General features: G+C 35.0%; 1 protein-coding gene across 1 annotated transcript in view; it reads left to right on the forward strand.

Moving 5' to 3' along the window:
• Positions 1-24,151, forward strand: part of LOC135214901 (protein jim lovell-like) — a gene marked incomplete in the record, with an annotated part of 123,043 nt that extends 98,892 nt beyond the window's left edge. The window contains 2 exon segments of the mRNA XM_064249354.1: positions 14,680-14,951; positions 20,586-24,151. Coding sequence (XP_064105424.1) covers positions 14,680-14,947 — 268 coding nt within the window.
• Between the last annotated feature and the right edge of the window lie 577 nt (positions 24,152-24,728).

Below are 24,728 nucleotides of genomic sequence, written 5' to 3' on the forward strand. Positions count from 1 at the left end.
TATATATATTAAAAATTTCGACATTCGGTCAATTTAACTCGTCCGAAATGGTCGAAATCTGCAATTCTAATCTAAAACTCTTACAGTATCGTAATATTCAATCATTTTTTCTTAATTTTGAAACAAATTGGAAGTCTCTAGAAACATTATTTAGAATTACGGTGAATTTTTGAAAATAACATTTTTTTACGTCCGCTCGTTACGAATTCGTACATCATTTTTGTGATAATATTTTTCCGGTGTTGCTTTTATTGTTTTACAATGTATTATATATAAAAATGATCGCAATTTAGTGTACAAATACAACGCAAAAAAAAAGTAACTGGTTAGCTTTGACCGCTTTCTGCACAGCGTGATTTGAATACAATTATGTTATGAATTTTTTTTTTTTCGCTACCATATATCGCATTATTTACATATGATAATGATATTATTTTTCATTTCTGATGGTTGCATTCTAAACTTCAGGCAATGACAAAAAAAGGAGCCAAAAATGAACTCTTAATCTTTCAAAAGTACGCGCGCTGTAATTTTTTGAAAAAATTATTTTTTCCACTTCCGCGCTCACTCCAAACCAGGGCCCGGCATACGGGAGACGTTTTGATTTTTAGGGCTCCGGCGTAAGAGGGTTAATGACACTTAATAAGCAATATTCCTGTATTGAAACTAAACATAACAGAAAGAAAGAGAAAGTGACTTATCATTGATGCTTACTACAAAAAAAAAAAAAAAGCTGGCTGACAAACTTCCAACATGACCTATTCCCATGCTTACCTGGAGATGCTATGGAGAAGGAATTAAGTACATTTTTATGTATATTGTTAGATTTGCCGTATGCCAAAATGGCGCCGTCCAAACCCATTCCAATGGGCAGATTGCCTGTTTGGCTTTCAAGAATATTTTTATAACATATCAATAATAATAATAATAAAAACTTTTATACAGCTGCACAAGTTTGAGGTAAGAAAGGCTGACTTTGCAGAGGCATATTTAGTGCCAATGCAGGATACTGTACATACCTGTTCTAAATAAACTTAGTATGTAAATATTGTTTTCATTAGCAAATAGTCGAGTTAATTATTGGGAGGCTAGTTCCTACTGTTTTAGTATAATATGCTATATACTACTAAAGTGAACTGCATGACTTGATTTTGTATAAAGTAAAATGGCCTAAAAATAAATTAAAAGTTTTGACAGCCTTGCTATTAAACATGTCAGTCGGTATAAATACTCAAATCATTGGCCTGTCTGAGCAGAGGTTATTAGAAGAAACTTGAAGTAAAAAATATTAGTGATATTATTTTAATCTTCCAATGTGATGTTTAATATTCTAAGATAGTAATGAGGTTGCTCACCCAAGATGGTGATTGATAGTATGATACATGTTTAGTGCAAATTTTGGAAAAGCTAATATGGTAGGGTTTATTGTACAGTATAAAGAAAAGGTTTTGTACAACAGAGAAAACAGTTAATTTACAATCTATTGGTTAGTGTACTATTCTATACAATAAAACTGATTTAGAGAAGACTGAAATTGCACATTTTTTTATCACTAGGCTTACAACCAAAGTTTTATGTTTTATAACTGTTATTTGTTGCTTATCAATATGTCTGAATGAAGAAGATGTAACTTAGTCTGATTGAATGCTTCTAATACACAATTCCATCCTATTTCTTTGACACACTCATTCAGTTCACAATATGTATTTTTGATGAAGTTTATAGTTTATATTAAACTTTCACTTCTAGCTCCATTTTGTGTTATGTAGGCTTTTCATGTCATGGTGAGATCTCAGTTTAAAATGTAAAAATGCTAAAGCTAAGTCTTTAAGTAATTGTATTTGTGAGATGCTGTAAATTCCTTTATGCCTCCAACTTCTTAAAGCTTTATGGTGGATTTATTCATACTTATCTGGAGTCTCAATCTTATTTTGGGAGATTTTTTAGTGTCCCTCTGAATAGTAGAAAATCTAAAGGAATGTATTTGGATCAGTTATTCTCTCAGTTGTTCTCTCTTACCTCAGCTCTTGATACTCATCCTCCGCACCACTAGGCTTCTCCTTTTATTTTATACTATTCAAGTCTCTTACTGAGCTGAAGAGGAAAACCCTCCTTACAGGCAGCCTCAGTTACCACATCTTTCCACATTAATTTTGTGCTTATTAGTATGTATTCTCCGATTTCAGAATTTACTGATTGTTTCTTTCATTCTATTGCCAAACTTTTGAGTACACTTTCTGCTTCTGTTTTTTGCCCCGAAGCCTTTCTTTGAAAGATAGTTACAACAACACTTCTTGTTGGATTAAGCCCCACCTTTTCTTGCTTTTCTTATTATTGTTTTCTCTGTGCATATGCTAGTAAATGCTGTAGGTTGCCCATTCCATTGGCTTTAGCACTTGTGGAATCAATATCCTAGCATCATAATCATGTGAGGTTTATTTTTATAGCCTCAGCCATCATTGTCATTAAGTTACAAGTTTTAACCTTTCTTTACTGGTAATTGAATTCAGTGGTACACAGCTGTGTCAAGGCAAAATCTTCATTTTGTCCCCTTAAATTAATTTTAAATGTAAGTGGTGAGGTAACCTAATTTTATTTACTTGCTGTGTTTTGTCAGACTTAAAAATATTAAGCTTGTGCTAAATGCAATATACGTATAGTGTTTATTAAATTATGATGGACAAAGAATTTATTTATACATACAGTATTGTATCAGAATACTGCATTGTACATTGTGTAGGTTCAAGTGCTTGGCCACAGGTTGAATTGCTTTAATTATAATAACTCAAAACATGAGGAGTCTGATGATGGTAAAGATTAACATCTTCGAAGTGTAGTGAATAGGGTTAAAACAGGTATTTTAAATTTGTTTGCTGTCTATAAAGAAACTTGCATGATTAGTGATGCAAAGGTGTCCTTTTTGTTCTTATTTATGTATTTAATGTTTTAGAAGGTAATGGGTACAGTAGTAAAGAGACAGGTTTAAATATTAATGGTCTTTCTACTTAAGTGTACAGTGTTAATATTTTGGGTATTTTAAGGAAAGATAAACAATTTGTATACTATCATAGCTGATGAGAATGCAATGGACACTGTAAACAAATGTTTTATTCTAATGTATTTTATTTTGTTAAGTATTCTGTATATTGTTTTGAGAAGTAGATTTTAAATTATTTTTTAGTGTTTTTGTTGTCCTTTGCAACCTCTAGTTTTAAGTATGTTATGCTAACCACTTGTGGTTTAAAGATGGAAAAGACATGAATATTTTTATGCTTTCAATGTGTTCATTCACAAATACAGACAGTATTTTACTGGTTTTGTAATTTAGGGAGAAGGAGACTAATTGGATGCCAGTGATTATAAATGAGCTACCAAGAGATTGGGGAAACTCCTGGCTTGTTCATTGTAGCTTGTCACCTATCTTCCCCTCATACTATGAAGTAGATGCACTTTTGATCGAACGCTTGACCTGATTTTGAGTTTGGTCTTTCCTTCCTTGAGTTTACATTCTGTAGCCTGAGGGGTCCATTCAAGGACATTTGTCTCACCTTGTTTTTAGCTTTTTTGTTTTTCATATTACTATTTTGGTTGATTTATTATTAATTATATATAGTATTGTACATTTGCATATTTAACCAATAGAGTGTGCTGTTAATCTTGGGCAAGCAGCAACATTTCCGTGTAGCTCTTGTTCTTTAGAAAATATGTACCAGTTTTCTAATACTTGCAGTTTTCTTTTTTATTAATTAGGCATAATATTATCTCATATAAAACAGTAGGAACTGAAGTATAATGGTTAACTCCTATTTACTTTACTAACAAGTTTTTGTAGATGTTTAATCAGGACAGCCTGGTGTTGTGTTCATAGCCACAAAGTTTGTTTATTATTATTATATTATCTGTGGAGCTTAATGTAAGTTGATGGCCCTCTGGCATGTTCAGCAAGGCTGTATGCTTTTTGTTATTGAATAACGTAATAATAAAAATAATACTGTGATAACAATTTACAAACTTGGACAGTTAACCTTTATTAAGGTCAGCTACAGATAATAGAGCTCTAACAAGGTCAATGTTTCATCATTAACATTACAGAAACATTCATAAAACAGTTTGATTAACTGGAACAGAATTCAGCACATTGAATTAGTCAGTTCCTAATGAACAAATCATAGAATAAATAGCATAAGTATGCTAGGGAAGATGGGTAGAGTTGAGAAGTATTCAGTCAGAAATTTAAACACCAAACTACAGCATGTAGAAATCCATTAATTTGACTAGATTCAGAGATGTCCTAGAGAGAGCTGCTCTAGGTGAAAAACATATTGGATGTGAACTTTTAGCATGAGTCAGTCATAATCAGTGACAGACGCTCCTCACTTAATGACTGAGTTTCATTCCTACAACTAGGTCATTAAGCAAATAGGTTGATATGTGAGGAGATGCCCCAGCTGATATTTCAAGTACAGGCAGTCCTTGGTTAACAGCGATCCGGTTTTATGGGGCTTGTCCAGCGCTGAAAATAGCCAATTTATGGCACTGAAATGCACCAATTTCCGGTTATTGGTACTGATAATAAAGTATTGGTGCCGATGCATACCTAACAGAGGCACTATTAACCGGTTATCGGTGTCAAAATCTGGTTATTGGCGCTGATATGCCCCAAAAATTGCTGATTTTCGGTTGTATTTCTGAGTGAGGTTGATGATAGGCTTCCATTCTTCTGAGGCTTTGTGGATATCATAAAACAGGTTTTGATGTAGGAAAAGCCTATTATTGGTAGATACTGTGAATCATCAAAGGAGTTGCACTCTCATGGTCCCCCAAGGCTCCATAAGACAGACCAACCACTCTCAAAGAATTCTCTTATACTAGTTGTCTCAGCCAGAATAGTGGTTGTTGGCACAGTGAAAGAATGAATATCAAGGACTCAGGACAAGAGGGCTCTGTCTCCTGCTCACAATCAGAATGTTTTTCCCTTCATCCTGCTTGTATAGATGTTCCAACAGCCTGTATGCTGTTTCAGTATATCCCAAACAATATTTCAGATTACAAACTTGCAACAAAGGAACAAGATGGAGCTGGCCCCTCTCTCCTTGAAGAGGCAATGTTTACTTTGAGGGAGACGGGGCAGCATTATATATAAAATCAGCTGATGACGTACTTCTACTGCAAGTTAAGTTGCATCTGTCTTGGAGGAAGCCAGGAAGCATTGAACATGGGAACCATGGAAGGTTGGGACACTTACGGGTCTTCTTAAGGTGGATAGTAGAATCCATGATACAATAGAGAAAGAAAACATGGGCTCAGGTCAAAAGGTGCTTGGGTAGGAGAGCAAAGCTAACATTTGCTCTCCAAGGCAGTTGAAGAAAGAATAATGCATCACTAGGTTCAAGTGCGGTCTCTGACTCGTTTCCACCTCAACTACGTATCGGATGCCAGATGTCACAGATTCCTTGCATTTAAATTTTTTTTATTGCTTTTAACCGGTTACCAGTGGGCACCAAAATATATTTATATCTTAATGTTAAGACCTCAGCTTTATTAGTGATGAAAAATACAAATTAATAAAAATGTCTCATTTCTCCTACATCAAAACTTTTTTTCTTTATACTATAGCCTCTTGTTTATCTTCAAGAGCTTACAGAAGAAATTGACTGTTAATCCCAACAACCCAGATACATTTTAGTTTTTGGTCTGAAGTACAGTATAATCACAGGTTATCAACTATTTTCTTTATTTTGGATACCTAGCAGGGTTTAGCAATAAAGAACAGAAAACAACATAAGAACCTAGATATGTATTATTCTTTGTGGCTCTAAGGAGATCTTACCTAATTATGTCAGGTCTGGCTGAGGGATTATTGCACCTTCCCTGGCATTAATATCTCATGAAAATATTGTTTCAGGAATTTATAATCCAAGATAGTCACAGTTTAGAAACCATTTTCTTATTCAAGGACCAGGTAATGGGAAGCCTTGCAGGAGCTGGCCTTTGCAGTGCGAAAGACTGGAGAAGGGAATTAAGAATTTCCATATTAGAATCAATTCCAGAATCATAATGTTAAGACCTCAGGTTTTTAGTTATGAAAATATAAATTGATTAACAAATTTGTCGTGTTCCGACAATGGTACTTTATATGTCATGATTGTTGTAATAGCAAGGCACTTAACCTCAATTGTAGACTATCATGTCTCCACATGATTGCTGTAAAAGTGAAGGGACAGAAGATTGGCACCTCCCAGAGAGGGAACATATTGCTTCTCTAAAATTGTTGTTGTGCTATATGTGTTTTCCATTAAATTGGAGAGAGTTTGCTTCTATGGCTTTCATTGCTATATTAATAGGCAGGATTACCATTATATGAAATCCTGTTAACGGAGGGACCAAGCACCATTCGAATATTGGGAAAAGCCGCTCTGTCCCAAAATTCCACACACTCACCCTCAGTCATGGTGTTCCTTTCATTAGTGAGGTATTTTCTAATTGATGAAATATGCTCATTGAGGCGTCTTGCCAAGGAAAATCAGTATTACTCTTGGGTGGATACTGGTTCTCATACTACATTCTGATTTGAGGTTTTATAGGAGCTTTGGGAGTAAGTTGTCCATTGTTACCCATGCTGATTTCAAAGGAGATCTAGATAGTGTTTCAACTTCTTTTTGGGCCTGGGTTTTTATTCATCCCTAAATTATTAATTATTCTTCTAACTTTTCTTCACCGAATGAAAGATTGGAGGACAGACATCATGTTCTATTTTTGCTGCTTTTGGCAACTGCAGAGTCAGTCAGTAGCACCAAGTTGGACAGGAAAGTAATCAGTAGGCTTCCAGATAAAATGTGCTGAAACTGCAATAGTAACAAGTGATAAGTACCTTTCTTTACTTACTGATGTTTAGTGCAAAGGAAGCAATTGCCCAAAGTACTTGCTTACATGAAGGTGATACCTCTATAAATGCAGGCATCTAATGCTTAAGAATAAACAGATGAGCATTGTTCATAGTATATATTTGCTTTAGTTTAGACAAATCATAAGACTTCCTAAAGAAGCCCACATATCTGGAACGAAAACAAGATGGCGATGCACACCTCTCCCCGCAGGGAAAGGAGCACAATTAGTATATGAATATGTGATATTCCAAAGCACAGACAACAAATTAACTGTACCTTAAGTGTTTCTGCACCTACGATTGCTACACAATGAGTACCTCGACGCAAAATCGTCGAAGACAATATCCGGGCGTTTATCTGCTTCTTGTGATATCCAGGAAGTCTCAAAGCATGAGAAGGCTTCATGTTCACATGCCCAGGAATTCCAAACCACAAATTCAAAACAGTAGGGGGCAAACTAAACCAGCTTTAAAAGTATGGAGGCAAAGCACGTCCTCTCTTAAAGGCAGTAAGAAAATAACTAACGGGGTCACAAGTTAAAGAGGGGTATGTGGGTGGCTCCACATGTCTCATGACCAAGCACAGATGCCAATAGTCTCTTGCGACAATTATTTTAAACTATACCGGTTTCCAGCTGGCACTTAGTATTTATCCTAATGTTAAGACCTCAGGTTTGTAAGTTATGAAAAATACAAATTGGTTAAAAATTTGTCATTTTTCTGGGAATGGATTGACAAATTGTATAGGAGTCTCTCCAAAAGCAAATTTGAGTTAATATTTATTTAATTATGCAGTGAAGCAAAGGAGTAGTAATTTTTTTCAGTTTCCCATCCTGGAGGGCTTCAAAGCACATGGGAACTGAATTAGTAGGCCTCTCTGAGGTCTATGTACTAATTACAAATAATTTGAAAAATTTTATTTCTAATTTTCATAATGGTTTACAGTAGATGCACTAGCTTAGGGAAGAGAGTGAACTTCATTTGTTATGTAGTGCCAGTTGAGTGTTAGGACTGGCCCCCATCTGTTTGTTGCATTTACCTCTCTGAGGCAAATGCAACAAACAGATGGCGGCCCAGTCCTAACACCTGTCTAGCACTGCACCATAAATGAAGTTCTCTCTCTCTTTCCCTAAACTAGGCAGGAAAATGACTCCACTGTCCATACGAAGGCCAGTGCATCTACTGTAAACCATTATGAAAATTAAAAATTATTTGTAATAAATGTATAGTATAACTGGTCACTGCAAGAGAACTTAAATCACTAACTAGATCTCAAAACCACATGATTATGATAATCATAAATTCATTAAGTGACAATTATGGTAACAACCCAAGAAACTGAACTTTAATTAACAACGAACAGCTCGAAATAAGGGAAAATACAGCATGTACAATAATTTACATATTAGTTTGCAGTAACTGATATGAGCAGAATATAAACATAGGTGTTCTTCAACATAGTCAAGTGAGTTTCTTTAAGCATAACAATAATGGTAAATAAGAAAGAATTTGGTAATGACAGTTATCTATTAATGAGTCAATAAATTATCCGTGAGCATCTTAATTTAAATACGTACCAAGTCAACATTGATATAAAATGGAGTACTAATACTTAACTAATGCATGTGAAGTAAACAGAACAGCTTCTCAAAATAAGAGAGAGATGTACAGTGAGCAGCAGCAGTAATAAAAGGACACTGGGGAGTTCAAATAGGCACCACTAAAATACACATTAAAATCTAAGGTGTATGTAAATCCAAGGAACACACATTATAATCATTTATGTAAAACATCACTAAGAGTGCAATGACAGTAGTTTGAAATAGCTGAGACCGATTAAGGAAAAGTGAGAACTGGTCTGGTCTTGGAGAGCAAAGTCAAGAGGTTTGTCCAGACTGTGACACTTTACATATGACCATTTTCTGCCAGTGGATGATCTAAGGGGAAGATTTGTGTATATATATAGCAGCTATCAGCTATATTTTACTTGAATTCGTGGGCTGAGCTGACCTGCCATGCAGATGGATAGTGTGCTTTTATAGTAGTATCTGAATGAGTAGTATGTATTTCCCCTAAAAACCTTGTTATGAAATGTAATTGTAGTCACATTTACATTGTTTCTTTACCTTGTATAGTATGTAAACTCTTCTGTACAATTCATTATGAAAAAAATTGTACTTGTGCAATTTTGACAGTGGAGTCAGTGTGCTTTGCTGCCATAAGTGACAATTATAAGTTTTATCTCTAGGGTAAATGTATGGTTGCTTTTTCCAGAGATGAGGATGACTTGTATGCCTTCATCTCTTTTGTAGTGTTAGAATAATTTTATATTCTTTAAGTTCTTATTAATTCTCATTTCACATTGCCTATCTTTTCATTTTCCATCACTTCTTGTGTTTTGAGTATGGTGTTGAGTGCCCTTTTTATTTACAATTCTTGGGTTTTTGCCCCAAGTACCTTGCATTCATCCACCTAGTGTGTAGGGTTGCAAGTATAATGAGTGTTTAACAAAGTCCTTGCTTAAAAAGGTTATCAACAGTGCACAGAAAATAAATTGCCAAGGCATTTTTGGATTCATCCCCTTCTTTTTCCTGCTTAATTTTTATCCCCTTTACCTGGAACAGTACATAAGAAAAATAAAAAACTAAAGTAAGTAACATATCTATCATTTAGAAACATTTTTGGTCACTAAGCAAACAAAAAGCTAAAGGGAATAGGTAATCATTTTGACATTCCCATTGATTTAATGCAATCTCAAGATTGATAGAACTGGTACAACATTTTATGTACATAATATAATATTACATTCTTATGATGTTCTTTTATTACTATGAGTTCTTATTATAGTAATTTACTTAAAGCTGATTACTATTAATTGCTTGCCACTATACATGTTAGTTATAGTTAATTCTAACTAATCCTTATTAACAGTATTATTAAAAGTTAATTTTATTATGTCTTATTTCAGTTCAATTCTTTTTCTTAGCTTACCAGTACAGGCAGTCACTGGTTATTGGCGGGGGTTCCATTCTCAGCAGAGTGCTGATAAGTGAAAACCGCCATTAACCGAAACTTGGCGATTTGTGGTGCTGAGCTTCGGTTAATGGGACCCCAGTTAGGTATGTTATGGCACCGTAACTCTATTATCGGCACCTCATGGCGCCGATATCTGCAAGTCGGACCATTATGGGGCCATAAATCGCTGATTTTACGGCGCTAGACAAGCCCCATAAAATCGCCATTAACCGAGTCCACCAATAACTAGGGACTGCCTTACTTAACTCGATTGTTTAGTTTTTTGTAAATTCAGTTAATTCTATATTTTGCATATCATACTTCTACGTTTATAATATAACTTCAAGTTTGTCTCAGGACTACAGTATAACCTAGTTATAACCTTGAGATGCTTACAACATTGGGATGTAGTTTTGATATAAATATATTGATAAATTGTTTGTAGTCACAGGTCAGTCATATAAAGTGTGTGCACCATACCAAAATTTTGTGAAAGTCATTCTAAATTGCATTAGTTAAAATATTAGTATTATGCTTAATTTACTTTCAGTACAAATAATACTGGATCATCAAAAATAATAACAAAGTGCTAGAATTGATTCAGTCCTGTAACAGTAATCCTGTAGGTCCTGGTAATTTAATGCAATTTTCCTTTGAATTTTAATACTCTGTATACAGTGTTACCACATCTTAATCATATTATATGCATTGATGCATTAATAAATGTATTAACTCTGATTTTGAAATATACAATAAAAATAACAAGCTATTGTTAGTACACTTTGTTAAAGTACTAAGATTCTGTATTATTATTATTATTGTTATTTTGTATTATATTTACTGGTGGGAGAGCCTCTTTTAGAAAGGTGCTGTTAAAGATATTGCTGCATCAGCCGAGTTAATTCGGTAGAGAGTTTTCTCTGTCTTTCTTTTGACAGCTTTCTCTTGGTTACTACAGCTGGCGAGTAACGCGCCAATATTAGTCATCATCGGGTGGGAGCAATACAAAATCAGGATTTAAGTCATGACATAAATCCTAATTTTTTATTACTCCCACCCGATGATGACTAATAAAGGCAATCCCTGGTTATCAGTGGGGGTTCTGTTCTGACGGCTTAACCAAAAATTTTGATTTTTCAGTGCCAATAACCAGAAATTGGCGCATTTTGGAGCCAGAGATCGTCGAAACATAAAACCGGATTGCCGATAACCAAGGCCTGCCTGTATTGGTGGGTTACTCGCCAGCTGTAGTACCCAAGAAAGCTGTCATAAGAAAGATAAAAATAATTCGCTACAGAATCAACTCGGTAGCAGTATCTTTTAACAGCGTATATTTATTATTATTATTATATTATTATTATTATTATTATTATTATTATTATTATTATTAGTATTATTATTATTCAGGAGACAAACCCATTCATATGTAACAAGCCCACAGAGGTCATTGACTTGAAAGTCAAGCTTCCAAAATATATGGTGTTCATTTGAAAGGAGTGACAGAAGGTTAAGGGAAATACAGAAAGAAGACAGTAGTAGAAATGGAAAAATAAATTAACTAATTGATAAATAAATACTAGATGCAAATATAAGTAAATTGTTAAAATACAAGGAGAAATCTTTTAGGGTAGTAATACGTTGTATCTTCTCGAACTAGTGAAGTTCCAGTTGCACAAAATCCTCATAGTCCAACAATGTGAGGAATAAAGGACCTCTGGAACTGAGAAGTTTGACATTGAGGGACATTTACTGCATAGTGGTGCTGCTGTTCAGCAAATCTGGTTGCTCTTGGAAGGAAAAGATCAGGGATCAGTTGCAAATGTGAGCGATCTCTGTTGAAATGCAACATTAGAAAAATTGGCAAACAAAAGACATCCATCAATAGTCCGAGTCATAACTACTAATGTTAGGAAATGGAAACCTACCACCATGAAACATTGTCTAAAAGAGGTAAATCAATGGCAGAAGCAGACATCCACACTGAAGAACAGTATTTTAATCAAGGAAGCACAAATGGAATATAACAGATGGCATTGATTTTATCAGTTATAAGTATATGAGGCCTTATGTGCATTACTTTGCTCTCAAAAGTAAAATGTGAGTCAGTAGTTACACCAAGAATAGTTGAAACTTCAGACACATTCAACAGAGTCCTATCCACCTGTAAGGGAGGATGGGATTCTGCTAATCAATAGCATTTTAGTTTTACTCAAGTTCTGTCTCATACCTCACCAGCAACTGTACACTTTTCACTAATCCACTCCCTGTCACCTTTTAGACTAAGGTAAACTTCATTTCTCATATGTGGAGCCTACTCCACCCACTAGTGTTGTATGTTTGGCATACTGGACAATCTTGTTTTCCAGGCTCACAATGGTTATACATTAAAAATAACAGTGAAACAAGAATTCAGTGGTACCTCATTTGTTGAACGTTTCTTATGTCTGACATTCCGTTTTTCAAATTAAATTTTCTAGAAAATTTTGTATCGTTTATCAAACAAATGCTCATACTTCGAACTGACCGATTTATGTTGTTTATATTTGTATTTGACAGCCTACTGTGTTCAAGAAAAACTGTATTAACATATTTTCATCATTTACAATATATATAGTTTAATGATAACCATACTTGAAAAAATAAATGAAAGAATAAAGCATTTCAATATAAAATTTAGCATAAACGATGTTCAAAATTGTATGCCACCACTGACTTGAGACTGAACTAGGGGTGTTGATATGTTGAGGAGAGAAGAGAGAGTTAAAATATTACTGTATGTATGTAAAAGCACAGCTAACTTGAGATAGAGGGAGGGAGCATTTATATTTTTGAGGAATAATGACTGAATGATTTTAAGTTATCGTGCGTTGTGTTTGTTGAGGAGAGAAGAAGAGTCAGTATAATCTTTATTATAATATGTTTGGAAACGCAGTGCCAATTCACATAAAAAATAAAATGTTATTTCACAATAAATTTAACACAATGATAAAACATGAAAACAATCATGCAATACAGTAATAAAAAATCGAAAAAAGTCTTACTTGAGCCAGTGTTCGCCGGTGTGCTGAGTAAGGTAATAGAAAAGAGAGGAGAGGGAAGATGGGTCTGCTTTCAACTGACTTACCAGCTGGGCTGGGATGGTTATTTGCCTGTTTCTTTCACTTACACTTGATTTGCCCAAATCACTTCTTTTTGTTGCAGTAAAATATGTATCTCGTGACCATTGCTTTTTATATTGTTTTACCACTGTAAAAGTAACTTGGCGCCATAATAAACACACTGGCACCACGTCAGCTTCTGCTTGTCTTCAATTGTTTGTTTAAACGACTTCCTTGTGCAAAGTTAATTAATCTCTCTTTCCTTATCTTGCATTTGTTTGCAAAATCCTCATGTTTATTTTAAATTCTGCTATTTGCCAACAGTATGTTGATGTATTGTGGCATAATTAATCTCTCATGAACTTAAGATCTAAGTGTAAACACATCAGCAATCATGCATGCTGATTACTCTTCCTCTCTCAGACACAATCAGACACACACTATGAGCGCCTCTTGGCCTGCCCCCGCGGTGGCCGAGTTCAATTTTCTGGTTTTCCATTGACGGGTCAGAGATGTGTATTTCTGGTGATAGAAGTTCACTCTCGACATGGTTTGGAAGTCACAAAAAGCCGTTGGTCTCGTTGCTGAATAACCACTGATTCCATGCAGTGTAAAAGCACCATACAAACAAATAAATGCTCACATTATTGATTCCTTTGACACTCCTGGTAATAAAATGTGAATAAAATTGATTTTATCAACAACCTTTGCTTACTGCGACCATTTCGTTTTCCTCAAAGGGTTCACATCTCTCTTCCCTCCATCCCCCAGCCGGCCATGTGCCATTTTCACCAAACTTTGTAAATCATACACAGAAACAAAATTTTCAAAAATTCCACTCTATATAACATACTGTTTCATTACTTTACACTGTTTAACTTTTGAACACATTAATAATAGAAAAAAAATGTGAAAAGGGCAACTTTCTGGGTTGGCTGGAACAAATTAACCTGATTCCCTTTATTTCTTATGGTGGTATTTGTTTCATATTTTGAACAAATCATATTCCGAATAGCCTTCTGGAACGGATTAAGTTTGAAGTCTGAGGTACTACTGTACTACCTTGTGGAACTCTTGACACAGTAGGTCTTGGTTCACTAGAGATCCTATCAACAGCAACTGTAAGGAAATCTTGAAGGAATCATGAAACACATCTACCCACTCTAAGATTCTGAAGTTTATAAATAAATGCACTGTGATTTACTAAAATGTATTTAGATTACTTTACCCACAAATTATATTAGAAATTCAATAGTAAAACATAAAAAAAATAGATATCCCTGTAAGTGCTAATTACTGCCTGATGTTGCCATTTATATTTACAATGTTAGAATGTAAATTCTTACAGAATTTAAATTCTTGCATAACAGTAATCCCATAGAAGGCAAACATAGATATAAAAGTACATAAAGGTGTATTATTTGATGTTAATTCATCATATCTCAGAGTACTTGAAGTTTAAAGTTATTGAGAGGTTTTAATTTCAAATTACGTACATGGAGAAAGGCTTTCCACTATTGCCAGCACCATGGGAGCCATTCAAAATTTTCACTCAATGTTAACCACAGTCTAGTTTCATGTTTTATATTTTAAAGAGATTTCAAGCACCCATAAATTTTTACTTTGTAATAATAAGTTTATAGATAAACAAAAATGACTAAACTTTTATTTTCTTTCTAGTGATTATATATCTTCTCTAAAAAGGCCAGTAGGGAGACCTAGAAAGCACCCCATTATGAGTGAAGTGGCTCTGGACAGAAGTGGTTTGGATGTGGATCAACTGAGCTCGAGTATCACTGAAAATAAAATGGTAGCATCTGTTACCGAAGAAGAGAATGTTCCTTCCAAAGGAAGTGAGTTTCATCAAAGTGGAAGGAAGTCGCTTCAGTTTAATGTGGCTGGCCTTTTTGCCAAAAGTTCCAAGCCAGAATTGACAGGTGCAGAGTGAATAGGTGAGCTTGATTTATTTTTGGTTTCCGAGTGTCATTGATGTAATACTTTCATTTTCAGGTATTCAATATTATTGATTTTACACAGTATGTATATCTTTGTTCCATCTGCCGCACGGGAGACATTTTTCTCAGTACGTAGATTCTTATGCTTATTTTTTTCCAATTATTAGTCTTTTATATATATATGTATAATATAATTTTATAAAATAGGCTTTTCAGAGCTTTTAAGAATTTTATTTTTTATATATGTTTAGTGTAGTATAACACTTTTGTAGGCCTTGCAGAAGAACTTTTGTAAGTGCTAACGGACCATGGTATATTGTACTTTCGGAATCTGGAAAAATCGGTGCAAAATGGAAATATCAATTTGAGGGTTTTCGCTTCAGGATCTAGCGCCGAATGTGCAATATGCACAATTAGTATTGTATTATAAAATACAAACATAATGAATATGCATCTTTTCCATGTCTTTTTAAAAAGTTGTTTTACATCACTGTATCCAATGATGTATGCATTCTCATATCACAAGTGTATTATAAAATTCAGACAAGTGATCAATGTTTTGGTTTGGATATCAGCTGAGGGCAATTACAAGGTAAGTTTGTTTCGCCATATTTAACTCAATTCAGAGGTATTTTCTTGCTTCTAGTTTCTGTAAATGAATCTCTAGATACTCTATTTATAGAAGACAAGGTTGTGTTTCATTATAATAAGTTTAAGTCGAAATATGACTTAATAGGTATTGTTGTGAACTAAGTTGATTCACTGGAGGCAGGTTTTTTTAGTGTAGGAAAATCAACAGATTCTCTTCACTATTTTCTTTTGGTTTTGTCATATGAGCTTTATGTATTTATCTTTTATTCGCATAAAATAGTAAAATGTGTTCTTTCATGCCCAGTAGTTTTGATTAAAATACTTTTCTCACCAGTTATATTTACAGTCTGGTTTGATGGATATCGAAATTTATGGGAGTTTAATCCATGTTGCCGACACACAAAAATTTATACATATTAGCAGCTTGAACATTATTTACTTAACTTAAGCTACAACTTGCAGCTTAAATTTAGTAGTGTGGCGTAGTATATTTCCTTGCTGATTGTTTCTCCATTACGAATAAGGGTATAATGTAAAAATATGTGTCCTATTCTGTTTAACATCATTTATAACATAACTACAGTAATTGTTTACTATCGTACTATGGTTGAAATGCAATTCGGTTGTTCTTAGCTAAACAGCCACAAAATATGCTTCATCAAAAAAAAACGTACTATGAAAGAAAACTACTATGCTCACTTATAAAGGGGTAGCAATTAGTTGCTAAAAGATGACTTTAGCGGGTTTTGGGATGCTTTGGCGTGTATTTCTGAAATGATTTTCAATTGTTTTAGGATGATAATTTATTGTCTATGGTTTGTTAGGACTATTGAATTAGGCAGTGAACTGTTAAAATAAGGCGGTTAAAAGCATTTTAAAGCAGTTAAGGGGTACAGGGTATAAATATACCTGGACTTTATAGCAAAAACACGCTCCCACGTATATATACAACAAAATATCGGAGTTTCCTTTATAGTGGGGTAGCCTCGGACAATTTAATCCGTTATCTTTCTGAGCTACTGTTCTAATACTGATTACAGGAAAAGCTGGACCTAAAGATAAACAGTCATAGATAACAGTGCTATGAATTGACTACTGTAATATTTATTTGAAGGGCATTAGTTACTGTCACAGTTTTCAACAGTAGATCTAATTAAGGTGTGCCTTAGTATATGGCACTGAACTTGGCCTTTGTTCCTCCAGTAATACAAACCATTGCCTGGAATTGGTTGTTGAAATTAGGTAACAAGGAAGTTAATTGGTGTTTGAGGGGGTGAGTGATTGTATACCCCTCACACACCTTTCATTACCAAGCAATTTTTCTTTGGCCACCATCAAGTGAGGAATTTTTGCTGGACTCCTGGTGACTAAGTTGGAACATGTGTTTTTGCTTTGAGTACAGGCAGTCCCCGGGCTACGACGGGGGTTCTGTTCTTGAGACGCGTTGTAAGCCGAAAATCGTTGTAAGCCAGAACATTGTCAAAAATCCTAAGAAAACCTTTCTTTGAATGCTTGGGGTGCATTAAAAACTATGAAAATTGCATTCTTATTGCATTTTTCATCCAAAAAACCTTCAAATATTGATTATTTTGCATTTTTGGTGTCATATTTCTTCTGGCAGATCAGCGTTGTAGGTGCCGTAACCCTGGAAATAATTTCTGATGAATATAATTGAAAAGCGCCTTAACCTTGGAATGTCGTAATCTGAACCCGTCGTAAACAGGGGACTGCCTGTATTTTGTTTATGCATGAAAAAAAAAACTCATTAACAAAGGTGTTAAGGGCGTTAGCAAGTGTAGAGAACCTTCTTACCCAATGGTTTTATGGGGCTTAAAACTGTGCCCTTAAATATTTTCAGCAGATAGCCATAACATCCCTTTGATAAGGCACTTCATGTTTTCACAGTTCCAGATCTAACTTTGAAAAGTCACTTGGTATTTTCACAATTGCAGATCTAAGAATAGTGGCAAACATGGCTCATTTGTGCACTTCAGTAAGGACAAACAGCAGCTACACTATCAAAAATTAATGAATAATGATTTCATCATGAATTTAAAAGAAAATTTTTTTCATACAAGTCCATAACCCATGTGTATATCTTTATTCCACCTCCACTTTTACCTTGCAGTTTATGGATCTGACCTGGTATCCATTATCAGTTATTTTGAAAGGGACCAAAATTTTGTAACCACAAAGTTAGCTAAAGTCATGTTGAAAGTTTTATGAAAAAAATATTTTTAAAAGAATAAATTTTTCTGTTGTGAAAACTTTATTTTCATTTCTACAGGATCTGACAGACACATATGGAACAAAAATTATCAGGATTTGAAGAAACATGAAATAGGCAAGTTTTTGTGCTATACTAATTTTAAAATACTCAGCTTTTTTATGGAAATGTAAATTTGTATTGGAATATGAAAACAGATAATTCATAGAAAAAAATCCTTTTGTTTACTTAGCATCTGCACAAATCCCCACGAAGTGTGCTTAGCAGTACTTACCCACCACTATTAACTTTTTCTTAGTTTAATATTTATTTTCATGCTTTACTCTATCATCAGTGATTTAATGAAGTGCTTGAGAACACTTGCATTAATTAATTTCATTACCCAGTTAGTACACAATTAACTGATGACCTGTACTTTTTCTGGTAACTTGTGTTTTCATTAGATTAGGTTACTGGCAAGGTGAATTTACCAGGTTATTGGTTAATATAAATATTTGGTTACTTATTTCTATAATATGTTAACTATTCCCATCCATATGCACTTGCTACTAATTAAAAGAGTGATTGAGGTTTTTAGTGAGCTTTGTTTATTCTTTTCAATGCCACCTTATTTAGGTCCGTTTTGAGTGTGGGTTTTTGTAGTGTTATTTCCCCTGAGTGAGTGTTATATATGAATGGTAAAGGTTGTTGGTCTTAACAGTGCTTAACACAAGAAAATTTTATTTCTATTAGCTACTGATACAGCTATCGTCTTATGTTCTAGGTGCCCGTAGGTGCCCATACATACTATATTGTAGGTAAATTATTAAGCATTGTGGGATTTGAGTTGTCTCAGACACTGGTTAGGTTGACCCATCAAGAATGAGATTCCTCATTGTTTCATTAATGAACACCAATACTGGGCAGGTGTGCACTCCCGAATTAGTTGTTAGTTAGGATTTACTCCCAAGCAGTTGAGGTTTTATTTTAGTAGGAAATGTTATAAAAGATATTCTTAAATCAACAAATCATTTAAGCGTCTTGTCAGTATCCGAGTCATTTTCTTTTTTACTTGGTGTTGCCTTATTCCACGATGGTTTCTGTTAGGAAGACATATCATCTGATAAGTGTCTCCAAGGCTATGGCTAGACTCATCCTTGACATTAATGGCACCATCAGTTGCAGGTGTCACCTTGTATTGACACTAAGGACCATTCCAGGTGTCACCTTGTATTGACACTAAGGACCATTCCAATGACAATATGAGGGACTTCCTTCTCTTGGTTGTTCCCTTCTCTTTTATTCAGGTTTTGACCACTCAATCTTTTGATGCTTGTTTCCTGCAGCATGTGATAGCCAGGCACTTGCTCCCTTGACGAATATACTTTTTATTCCCTGATGGATCTATGACAATCATGGTATTATAAGCAAACGTTCGTGTGCGAGATCCTTATGCCTTCTTTCTCGTTATCTGAAGAACTGGAAGGATTGCTTAGAACAACATGTTTGAAGAACTGGAAGGATTGCTTAGAACAACAAGTTTAATCATCTTTGTATAACTCTCCTGCCTTTGATCACCCAAAAAACTGCAAGACTGTTAGCAATTGAGCTTATATTTTCACCTGATGACCACTCTCCCATCTCTGCCTGGTAGCTATTCTTCAGCCTCACTAGCAGTGAAATCTTCTTTAAAACGCTTTTTCTGAAGACATAGTCACATGAAGATCTTATATAGCTAGCCACACCAACCAAGTATTCTTCAAAGGAGCAACATGCAGAAAGTCATTGTCCAGCTCTCCTCCTTCAGCTTTCAAGATGCTCTGTTGTTAAGAAACACTCACCCGCTCTGCAGCAAGTACTAACTTTACTTTAGAATAGAATTTGTATTTGCCTGCTTGCTGAAATCAGATTCCAGCCTTTGTGCTTGTTTTTTTTTCTCTCTTTCCTCCCAATTACCACTTCCAATCACCTCCTAAGCCATATGAATAGCACTAGACATAATATCTGAGAAGAGAGCAATTTCCACTATAATTTTCAGTGACTCACGAAGTGGTATTGATGCTGTAAACAAATAAAAGTCTCCAACTCACCTTGTACAAAAAATCCAAATAAACATCCATCAACTTATGCAGTCAGGACTATTAATAAAAATATGTTGGATTCCAGCACAATAAGTATTGAAGGAAATGGAAGAGCAGATACAGCTGCCAATTTAGCTTTCACTATTCCATCAACAATTACACATGCCCCAGTATCAGACTGGGTAACATCTACGTATAAGACTTTAATATCAAGACTTGCAGACAGGCTGGACATTAGTGCCAACTACAGATAAACTGAGAAATATAAAAAGTGGAGTTCATTCATGGATGTCATCGTCTCAGACATAAACAATCAGAGTGGAGGACCACTTGTAGTTGGTTTAACAAGAAATGAGAGGTCTGACTCTGAATCAAGCCTTTGGTCCAATATATTTTTTTTATATTTCTTGGTGACTGGGAAGAATGTTCTTTTCAGCAAACTTACAGAAATCAGTTTAGGAGAAGTAATGATGTCAGGAAATAGTGTGTAGTGTGATAACAATTGATAGATGGGTAATTAGATGGCTGCTGTTTACTTCATAGATAGTGAGAATGTAAGTGAAGATTGACAGAGATAAAGATAGGACAAGGAATAAGTAATTTGCTGCAGCTAAGGCTAATTTCAATAATGAACAACTGCCTAAGTGGGATCTTGAAGTTAGGTTTTTGCTGGCTTGAGGCTACGTAACAAGTATTGTCATTGAAAAGTGCAGTGCATTGATACAAAGGTTTTTATTCTCTTGTCTTCTACAGATGCCACAAGTCAAAAAGTAGTAGGATGGTCATGAACTCTCCAGTTTTCTGCTTTCACCTTTTGGACAAACTATTGATGAATCATGACTTATGCCACCATGAGGGTGAGGACACACAAAAGACTTGGTTGATACCTCTCCATCTTGTTAACGAATTCTCACTACAGATGGAAGTAGTAAGAAAGATGTGGTCCAGTTTAAATGCTCTTCTTACCTCAGGAACCATTCTGTGCAGAGAACTCGACATACACCAGTTAGATCAGTAACGACTATGCCTTCCAGAACATTGATCTTTAGATAGCCTAATCCACACTTTAATTTTTAAAATTAAATTTTTCCTTTATAGCCAAATACTTTTATCTAGAAAGTCCATCACCCAACCTTGTTGTGCTTTTGCTCCATTTCATTCATACTGAAAATTGAGCTGTTTTCCTATTGAGTACTTGCTTGACCAATCATGTGTACCTGCTAAGAGGGTTTTCTACTAGATCTACTTGCTAGCCAAATTACAGTGTCTAGGATTTGAGCAGATGCATAAATAGACTAAGTACAGTAGTAGTGAGTTTATATGGGGAACATCAGTTTTATAAAAAAAAAAATTATTGTCCCTTTTATATCTTTGATATAGGTATTGTCTATAGAAATAGAATCTGTTCACCTGTACTTTTGAAGCAAATAGTCATAAACAGCCTTACTCAGTATGAGATGGACCCAGCTCATCAACTTGATAGACCATGAAAGGAGGAAATTCCCACAGTGCAAACCTTAATTGCATTTCACTGTCTTGAAAGGCAACACAGTCATACTTCTTTGACTGCTTCAAAATTGGTTTATGCTGCTTATGCTTCCCAGGATTAATGTTATCCTGTTTAATTTAATCACTTTCAGGTGTGATATTTGAATTTTTAGTTTCCTTTCAGTTGATGACTCACTACATTGTCATCACATTACTGTTAATACTCTCATTTTAGTTTTCAATCTTTTCATGTGATTTAGGTTTGGTATAAAATTCTTGATTTCAAGTTTTCACCTTGTTTTAAAATTAGCTGTGTCAATTTTTGTTTTTGCATTGGCTCCTTTTGGGTTTTCTTTTCTCAGTAAATATTTTGCTTTTTGATCAGTTTCAGACTCAGCTGTTCATTATTGACATTTTGGTTAGGATTAAGTGATTTTGTATCTTTATTGTGAACTTCCCTTTTTTGTGATAGCTTTGTTTGTGGTATTTTTACTTTGCATGGAACCAGTGGTTATCCAGCAACGGGACCAACGGCTTTACCCGACTTCTGGGAATCATGTCTCGGCTTGCTGGTATGGGCAGGGTTATTAAGTTCTCTCCACTTGAAGTGTAGCACCTGTAGACCCAACAGTGTTAAGTGTGTGTGTGTGTTCCCCCAAAATGTGTTAGTGTGTGTGGACTGGTCCATTGATTAATGGTTCCTATACACTCAGTAGTACATTTAAAAACATTGTACTTCAGTGCTGCCATTAGTGATTCCTTGCTCTCTTCTCATTGCACCGCCATCACAGATGTCAAATTTTGAATCTTTTCTTATGAGGCCGCCTCCTCTGTGGTGCTGCCTGTCCCTGCTGAGAATGAGCATTGCGAGTGTCATCAACCATCTCCAGTCTCGACATGCTCCATCCTCTCACCTTTTCTTACACGGATGCTCGCCTTTCCACACATTCCTTTATTGATGAAAAAACTTCTTTTTGACAGAAAAGGCTTCCACAGCCAGACTCAAGATGAATGTTTTGTCTGTCTTACAATATCAGTTCCTTATTGTAGTCATTGTTAGTGCTCCCTCCTACTCCTGAGTCATACATCGAGACCGCTGTTCCCATGTATTTGGTGACTTCCACTTTGGTTATTCTTACATTGGCAAGTACCTACTTACCAGTCTGGCTCAAATTCTGTCCTCATGCACTTAACTACTCTCTTGTATTCAACTACTTGCGTTGAAAGGCACCCTTGCACAGTATATCTGGTTCCTGGCCATGGAAAGTGCTTTGCAGTTTTCTTGGTAGCAGGGCCAACAAAATCACTGAAGGAATTACTATGGTTCTACCTAGTCCCAATCTCCTGATGTTTTTTAGTCTAAAAAGCTTTGCTGGGGGTTCCTAGTATTTGAATTTTCAACAAAAGGATATGGTTCTAAGAGGAGAGTCACAGGTATGTGAACTCAAAGAACAGCAGGTGGTCCTATGAGAAGTTCTAGTGGCATTTCAGACACCAGCAGATGCTCCAATGATTCATTGCCTCCTTGTGGCAGCTGCAAAAGTGGTTCTAGGACCTCCTACATCTTGTTCTAGTCTCAGGCTTCCTCTGACTTGGGGTGTTTAAAAGCAGCCCCACTCCCACCAGTTTAACAATCATTTGGAGTCACTGCATATTCATACATGTTGATTATTGAGGGTAGTCTGAGAGAGAATAGCTTATCTGGAAGTGAAGTAGCAGTTGCCAATATGTCCCCCTTTCTCCACCATGAGTTAGACTTAGGCAGTGGTAACATCATTTATTATCTGTTTTGTCCTTTTCTCTCTTGCATGGACCACTATTAAACCTTTTGGGTGGGATTTTACCTTTGAGTTGCACTGCTTCATTATGGCCCCTTGATGAAGTTGTCAGATGCTTCCTTCCTGTATTTGACCCCCATGATTAAGTTCCTGATTGCCCTTGCCTCCTCTGAGCATGTTAGTTCAGGGTAAATCATTGGTCTTTTGTGGATCTTGCCTTTGCCATGACTGTGTTTTAGTGAAAGTTCCTTGTTCTTGAGCTCTTTGCTATTACTGCCTTGCATTCCTCTCCTATAAATGATCTTCTCTATAAGAGCCCTCAAGTTGTAAAGTACCTCCAGTGGACAGAATTCTTCTGGCCTTGTCTGTTCTCTCACCGAGTCCTTAAGATTTTTGGTGTTCCCAACTTTGTGTAGGTTAGCATAATGACTGTCTATGAACACAGCAATGATTCTGTTGTACTACTTTAGTGTAAAAAAAAAAAAAATAAATAAAGTGACAAAGTTTGATATATTTGGCAGATGAATGATTTTTCCTCAAGGGTTGGGAAGTGGATGATATCATTTGACATCAGAATCTTAAATGATTAAGTGAAATCTTTTGCGCCTCCTCCTATCCCCTCATTTTTTGAGATGGAGGTTGGCACAGAGGAATGACATGTCACTCTCCAGGACAGTGGAATCTGACTCAGGCATGCACAACAGAACTGCTTGTCTTTCAAGACTTATCATCTTATTGCAACTGGGTAGTTTTCACACATACACCTATTTGTTATTAATGGATTGGAGTAAAACATGGTTTACTGGTAAGGCATGATGTTGCCCCTTGAACGATGTAAAGGAAATATGGTTATAGATATGTCATGTTTTATACGGCGTTTTATCTTTAAGAAAATTCAAAAATTTTTTATATTATGCAAGATTTTCCTAAAGTACAGAAAAATTTGTACAAATTTATGATAATTACAGGTAACAATTTTTTCTGAAAAAAAGTCCATTATTACTATTAATATGTTAGAATTGTAGCAATAGTCAATAAATAGAACCATGTTTATGTTTGTATTTTACTTCATCTCCATAAATCAGAATTATTCTATTTCAACCTCTCACACCTTTATTTTATGATTTTGTATTTTTTCACGGTTGACATCAGTTGGACATCTTTTCAGTTTCATATCTAATAAAACTCACTGAATTGAACGACGCAACCAAATCACATTTCCAGTTTCTCATACTTTTTATTATTTGTTTAAGCAGCCATTTCCGACTAAGTCCAATCGGCTGCTTAATGCAGATAAAATATGTTAAAATTACCATATTAAATAAATATATTTTTAGTCATTTAGTTTTTTAAAAAAATAAATAAATAGATAAAACTTTACTGTAGACATTTAAAATAAATTTGTATGAATAAAATGATTTACATATATTTTAATATATCTAATAAAATTATTTATATGTTTTAATAGATCTAAATCTGTTAAAAATTTAAAAATCTTGCAAATATTAGTCATCATCTCCTAGAATGTCCTGCATTCTAGCAGATGATCCAAAGTATTTAAGTCTAATACGTGAATACTTAGAGCATTCAATTAAAATGTGTTTCACAGTTACTCTGGTTTGACAGGTAT

Source organism: Macrobrachium nipponense, chromosome 46, assembly GCF_015104395.2.
Source record: "Macrobrachium nipponense isolate FS-2020 chromosome 46, ASM1510439v2, whole genome shotgun sequence".
NCBI lineage: Eukaryota > Metazoa > Arthropoda > Malacostraca > Decapoda > Palaemonidae > Macrobrachium > Macrobrachium nipponense.